The sequence below is a fragment of the Montipora foliosa genome, chromosome 1 (assembly GCF_036669935.1).
Source record: "Montipora foliosa isolate CH-2021 chromosome 1, ASM3666993v2, whole genome shotgun sequence".
NCBI classification, from domain to species: Eukaryota; Metazoa; Cnidaria; class Anthozoa; order Scleractinia; family Acroporidae; genus Montipora; species Montipora foliosa.
Window position 1 is genome coordinate 30,050,607 of NC_090869.1, and position 7,500 is coordinate 30,058,106.

Sequence of the window (7,500 nt, forward strand, 5' to 3'; positions counted from 1 at the left end):
TCATTCGTATTGCACACTCAGCTCTCAATTTGTACTTCTAGGTTTAAATCAAACAATCCCTAAGGCGCAGTCTACGAGAAGGTGATTTCACAACATTCATTGATCAGGTTGAGTGTCAGGTTACCATCAGAGCAATTTGGAACTTTCTTTTACTTCAAGAAATTGCATGGCGGCCATCATTTCCTGCATGCGGAGTGATTGTAGCACCCTTGCATGAATAAACAGATCACGAATATCTGTTATTTGCAGGCCCCCGTTACTGAATTGTTTGAGGCGCGGGAATAAACGAAAATGAAAAACAAACAAACAAATGAAACAAAAATTGAACCAAATTGAAATTGTGGGTGGCGCTCTATACCAAAAAAGTCATTGGGGTTTCTTCCCGGGAAGGAGGGGGGGGGAGTACTCCCTTATAAGGGCTTAATGGGGACGTGCGGCCAGCCAGGGTATGTTTTTCGGGATTTTCGTCTTGAACTGGGTATCGAATTTATCATTTTTTGTCTTAATAAGGGTATCAATTTATCAATTTTTGTCTTAAACTTGGTTAAATGTCTTAAACAGGGTACCAAAAATCGGAATTCTGTCTTAAAATGGATAGGAAAATCAGCGATATTTGTCTTAAACAGGGTCAGGGTATGAGGGGCCGCGCCGCACCTCCCCACCCAGGGATATATCGAGTACCCCCCCCCCCCCGCGGGGTTTCTTCGCGTTCCCGCTTAATCTTTGTCATCTCATCGTCTTCAGCTGGCTACGCTCTTCATCATTCTCTAGCAACCATACTCTTCCAGTTGTTTTTTACTCGATCCTTTTCACTTTCCCGAATTTAGGACGCTACAGAACAAATCATGAAGCTCATCTCCTCCTTGTGGCTTGCGTCTTACGCAAAGTCCGGCAATGTAATATCTGCCGGATATATTGATTTACACAGTGGGTAGCGTTATCCACCTCTTGAACAACCGAAGCCTGTGAATTTTCTCTAAAATGGGATATCTTTAACACCCTTATAAGGAATCTTTCACAACCCACCACTCTAAATCCTTGCCCAAGAAGTAGTCGATGGAATAACTTTTCCCACCAATTCGTTACCAAGTAGCCATGCATTTGAGGCCACATGAGAAACTGAGATTTAAAAATCTCAGTTTCTCATGTGGCAAATATTTAAGTGTTCCCAAATGAAAATGGTATCATCGATGGAAGTCTGGCCAGAGTGGCACGACTAAACGTCTTACTTACGTTGTATACATCTTTTCATCATCAGTTACATCCCCTCCCACGTACAGCTGCTGTTTCCTTCAAAATTAGAAAAAACCCTTGTACATGAGTTTTAAGCATAAGGTTAAAAAAGGATAAGTTTAGAAGGAATTGCAAAGTCGAAATTTCATCGACACAAAACCGACGCATTGTAGGCCTTAGGAGCGAAAACAATTGTCAACACGTCCGCCGACAATTGGGCTACTTCCCGTAACCGGGTAACTTGACTTGCGGCCGACGTGTTGACCGACGCATTCATGCCGACGCGTTCGTGGGATCGGATTCGTTACCATCACAGACTGTTAATGATGAAGTTACATGTACGTTTCTTTAAGTGGGTTTTTATTATCCGGAGATAAAAGGGAAACGACACGAGAACCGAGGGAAACGTCGACGTAGCAAAATGAACTGACAACATCAATACTCCCACTCCAACACAAGCCACTTTACTTAATCCAGGTGTGGGGGTTCTTTGATTACTTTTCCCCCCTCCCGTCGTGGAGCATGGGCCTGTCTCGATAAGGTTAACAGTGATCCTGGATTAAGTGCAACCCATAACAGGGACAAGTCAAGGTTTATTATTTTTCTTTCCGACATATACATATTTAATAATCGTAGAAGTCGTGAGACTCACTATACAGGATACTAAAACAGTCAGCGGCGAAATAGAAAAAGGGGCAAAAATAAATAAATAAATTAATTAATTAAATTATCTACAACATATAAATATTTACATTGCGTTGCAATATTGTCTTATGGTTGGCAAAGCATTCGCTAGGAAGACAGTAACAGACTCAGAATTAACAGCAGCCATTGAAAGACCATTCCAGAGGGGGGTGACAAAAGGGAAAAAAGAGAACGTATATGCATTAGTGCGTGCAAAGGTATGTCTGAACTTATGAGGGTGGTTAGAGCGATTGCTTCTATGAGCTAAGGTGACGGATGCTGGAAATGTTAAGTGAGTCTGATTGTGCACGGCTTTATACATCATGAAAGCGGCACTTAGATACAGACGGACTTCGAGAGTGTCCCAGCCAAGCGAATGCTGCATAGAAGTTACACTGCAAGACTGTGAATAATCGGAGAAGACAAATCTTACAGCGCAACGTTGGACAGCCTCCAATGATTTTACGTGTTGTTTTTGAAAAGGATTCCAAGAAGCGGACCCATTTTCTACATGGGGTCTTACCAGAGAGTTGAACGCTTGGATCTTAACATATTGGGTGCTTCCAGAAAAATTTCTCCGGGTAATTTGGTGTCTTAGCAAAGTTGGACCCCCTCATTACAGCTTACTGAACTGTTCATCGAGGTAGAACTGGATTTTGGAATAGGAAAACTGACCGATACCATAAAGCATAAATCTTTGAGAAAAAGCCTACATCAATTAATTTTTCAGTAAAGGTTGTGTAAAGCATTCGCAGTGGCATTTCGTAAAGTAGATGCAAATTTTAAGTCCTTTCTGACAGAAGGCTTAAATCACGCACTAGGAACTCACTAAATTGTCGAGTTAATTTTTTAATAAGGAGAAAAAGCAAAGTCAGACTTAAGCTTCAGTTAAAGTTGTTTAAAGCACGAGCTGTGGCCTTTCGTAAAGCCTTATTTCTTTCATAGTCCTTTTCCTTCCATTGGATAGTTTGAATGGGCGGAAATTACACAAAGGAGGTGCCACTTTTTGAAGTAACACCACTTGGTTGGGAAACGCATAATGCCATTGTTAGAAGTTTACTTGACTACAATGCTTCAGATACATTTTCTCTTTTTTTATGACCAAACTTTTCCAGTCATAAACTCTTCTATTAATTTTCAATAAGGAGAAGCAGACTTGAGTTTCCGTAAAAGTTCTTTACAACTAAAAACAATTTGGAGAGGAATTTTATTATCATAATCAAAAAACGCCTATTTTCAGGGGGGGGGGGGGGGGGTCCAAATCCACGAAAGGGGGTCCATATCCGCTAGTGGATCTGGGGCCCGTTTCTCGAAAGTCCCGAAAAGTTTTCGGGCCCTAAATTGCCAACCGCTTGCTTTGGAAAGCCGATATCTTAACATGTTTTCAACCTAACTAAAAGAAACACGTCTGTGAAGTTTGACGACTTAAATCCTCTCCGTTCTTGAAATACAAAGGGACTTATGACACCCGAAAATGGCCTGTAGACTAACCAGAAACGGGCCCCTGGACCGGGCGTCCAAATCCGCGGGGGTCCAAATCCACTGTCACACCGGTTTTCCCCTCTCCTAAAAACCATGTACCCAATTGGTGCCACAGAACTTAACACTGTTGACACTTAAATAAAGTTCATTACTTGACACAACTCAGATTTGGTTAACTAAAGACAAAATCTGTAGCACAATTTATTATCAAAGCAGGAATAGCACATTTTATTATCCAAGCAGGGAACAGTTTGCTACAGAGAGAGGATTACACAACCCACTATCAGATCAGAAATCCTCAGTACCCACTGACCACAAACCCACACTCCCTTCATAGTAATAACAAGCTATAAGAGAAGCAATTTTCAAGGGTATGTGTATCTTACCTAAAGCTTTCAAGTTCATCTAGCCGATCCCTGTCAGCATTATTAAAATGAGCTATCCATCTCAAGTGAGGCTTGCATTTGATGTTTTGGTTATCCACATAAACGTCATACACTTCCAGTTTGTTTTCAAATATCTTTTCTGTAGTACCTTAATATACAAGATAAATAGTTAAGTAACTTCGACCATTATTTTTTGATAATTTACAGCATACACGTCAGGAATTAAGTTTTACTAACTTGGAAAAAATGTATGTATTTGAAGTGCGAGTTACAGACGAAAAAGTGAAGTGTCCTCACATTTATCTGGACAATTTAAGCAATTGGCTCTTATAAGACACCTGAAAAATTAACGTAGCTTCAATGGGACTTTCAGGTTTCAACTCCTTAAGTTGAACCAAACCACATTTTTTTACCCCTGGCCTAAAATAGCATTGCTGTCATTTTCATAGGTGATTTCCTTCCCCCATGGAGGTGGTGTCTTGAGGCTGAAGTGATTTCACTGCTATTCAAGTTTCATATTGATGCAAGCTGACTTTAAAGGGCCACCAACAACCAGTGTTCTTTGCGTGCCTTTGTTGTTGTTATTATCCGGGCAATCGAATCGGGCGGTTCGCTTCAGAAACATCCCGTGAAGAAGAACTTCTGTGAATTCGCTGTTCGATTTGTTTTTTAATCCAAACGCCTTCCTCCTTTCGTTCCATAATCTTAAGGTTGAAGTAGTGAGCCAAATAACATGGCGCTTTTCCTTCCTCGACGGACGACCTTTCTTCACAGTTTTCATTTCGCTTTTAACACGAACACAACACCCAAATAACGCCAAAAATACAATATTTAAACATTTAGGAAAATATTAACAAAGTTTGAAGCTACTGGGCATCCAAAACACGATGATGTGAGGCGATGGAATTTGACTTTTCAAGAAATACTAGTTTCTGTATTACAGAAAATGGCACCGATAATTTGCACGCCCGCAAAGACTTGTGGTTGTCGGTGGCCCTTTAAGAAGAAGGAATTTATAAACAAGACTTTCTTATAATGAATACAATATAACACTGATGGGATACTTAAGGTTGCAAGAATTATTGGTCTGTAGAATTCAACCACAATGTTAACTTACATGCAACATACTTGTGTTCATCCTTCAGAGCACTCAAGTCACAAACATTGGTAAAAAACAAAGGATTGCTGCCAGTTTCAAAACCAAATGGAATTCCATGGCTTGCAAGTAAACAAGCACAGTATACTGAAAAAAGAGAATGCTTACTATTTTCATTTGAATTTATTATTTTGCTATTAGTATAGGTAATAGCATGAGCTGTAGTGATATTTCAAAATTATTATGTACATAATTTCACAAGCTGTTAGGGGAAAATATCAGCTTTACTAGTTTTTTTTGGTTACCACAGTAACTACAAGTTTCACATGTAGGTATTTCAAATTAAGGTGAAATACGTCTGCTCTCAGCCACTTTATAAAACATATGTTATAATAACACACCTACCTCTGTAACAAGCCACTCCTACTGGTGGAGGGGAAAAGAAAAGAATTCTCTTTTGTAGAAGCACAAATTTCCATAGAACAAATATATGTTCACCAAAGAACTTGACAAATTGTGGGAAGCACCCAGCTGGATGGGTGATCTGTAAGTCATAATAACATCCACTGGTAAGAACACAATGCTTCAAAAACACATTAATAATAATTTAGTATGACCCAAGCACCCTATCAAGACACTGATAAAATGTCAAATGCATGAGCTTTAAACCTGATAAAACACTCCTCATTACAATTCTCTCTATAAAGGCTCAGCTTTATATAAGACGATTTTACTCATCAACTGGGTAAAGAAAGTTTGCTTTGTGCATTCTTTGTTTCACATTATAATCATTATTAATCTGAGACAAAGAGACCGGAATTAATATACTCTGGTTTGACAAAATTTGAAACCAAAATCCAATTTAACATGCATCCCTTTGTCCCTCAGAACAATAGAATCCAAAATGGCTGCCCTGTTCATACACAGAAAGCCCTCCCAAATGAAAATACAATACATGTACCTTTAACACTGGCACCTCCTCTAGCCCTGGTGCCTTCTCATAGGTTGGAGAAGGGATGTAATTATTTCTGAGAACACAATTCTTGTAGCAGTGATAATAATTCTCTAAATCCTCATAATGTCCAGGGTTTTCCAGCTGCCTCCTACAACATTAGCAAGAAGGAGTTTAATTAAGGTAAGTACTGTTGTACTGATAGAAATATGCTGCTAACATTGACAGAGATGACATTGAGTTTTGTTCAATGTACGCTACATGTAGTAATACTTTTTTATCTCGGATTTGAAATGGTAAACAGCTCTGTCACAGTTTCACTTTGACCAAACAAATATATATTTTATATTGGAAAATTAAGTGTTTATGTTGCTGGTAAAATCCGTTTTCAGGTTGAATCCGTTTTTACCCAGGTTAAACTGATGATCCTCATTTTACCTTGGTTCTGAATACGCACTCAGATGAATTGAAGAAACATTTTTTGGGTCTAAATTAAGCCTGGAGAAAATTAGGGTCAGGTTAGGATTAGTTTTGGTTATGATACATGAATTTCAATTGACTTATTACACAAAAGTAAATAATGAGAATAACTGTGATGGGTTAAGCATGTTTGTCGTTGTGGTGTATTGGTGAAGATGCAGGACCACAGATCTGGAGGATCCGAGTTCGAGTACTGGTGAGTGCACAGTACAGTTCTTTGATCTATTACTAGGTTGTAATGTTGATAACTGCATGATGATGTGTTGAGATAATTTAGTAAGACAGTGCTTGAGGGAAGGTGGAGGTGTTTTCAGTCCTTTTTGGAGGATTGATAGCTGCTTTCATATTCAACCTATAGGTAAAATGAGGATCACCAATTTAACCTAGGTAAAAACGGATACAACCTGAAAACGGATGTGACCGACAACATTTACACTTAATGCCAATAGCCCACCCCCTCCCCCCACAAAAAAAAAAAAAAAAAAATAAACTGTGTTATGGAATTGGTGAAAAAAGCGAATAGAACAACTTGAAGTTGATCAAAAAGAACAAAAAAGAAATAAGCAAATGCCAATCTAGCTGCAGGGATTACCCTTTACAACAAAAGAGATGAAGACACTCGTCTCAACAAACAAACATTACGATTTCATTTTTCACCTTGTGTGTATTTTACATAATTCCTCCCAACCCCAGCAAAGCGAGTGGGGCTTTTTAACAAAGTGGTCTACTTTGTGTTATTCTTGACCAGTAAAATCACCCTTAGGCTTGCTCTTCAAAGATAACTACTTCTCCCATAGGATCATGTTCTGATTGCTATCTGAAGTAAGGAAAATTAACACTTTTCTTCGGTTGTTTTACTTGGTGCTAAATATACATGTATCTCTTCTGATCAACATACACAATATCGTTGATAAAACATACGTGTGCCATACATAAGATTAGTTACTTTTACTGAGCACAAAGTTTAACTGAAGAAAGAATGGACGGGGAGATGACAAAACGTGGAGTCCAACTCCATGGAGTACTCCTAAATAATCATTTATCGGTCAAATTAAATTCTTTATCACCGTGGTGAGGTATTCAGATGTACATGCCTTTATTTATTTTGAGCTTTCTAGCTCTCCAATTGTTACAGTTTGATGCAGTTCAGGAATTGGCCGCCATCTTGAAATTTCGTAGGTATGTCA

General features: G+C 38.9%; 1 protein-coding gene across 1 annotated transcript in view; it reads right to left on the reverse strand.

Annotated features, from left to right (window-relative positions):
• LOC137996208 (DENN domain-containing protein 11-like) overlaps window positions 1–7,500 on the reverse strand; it is a 15,576-nt gene that overhangs the window by 1,942 nt on the left and 6,134 nt on the right. Inside the window, exons 4-8 of the mRNA XM_068841632.1 lie at window positions 5,843–5,984; window positions 5,287–5,425; window positions 4,903–5,028; window positions 3,786–3,933; window positions 1,234–1,290 (exon numbers count right to left, since the gene is read on the reverse strand). Coding sequence (XP_068697733.1) covers window positions 1,234–1,290; window positions 3,786–3,933; window positions 4,903–5,028; window positions 5,287–5,425; window positions 5,843–5,984 — 612 coding nt within the window. The remainder of the gene's footprint in view (window positions 1–1,233; window positions 1,291–3,785; window positions 3,934–4,902; window positions 5,029–5,286; window positions 5,426–5,842; window positions 5,985–7,500) is intronic.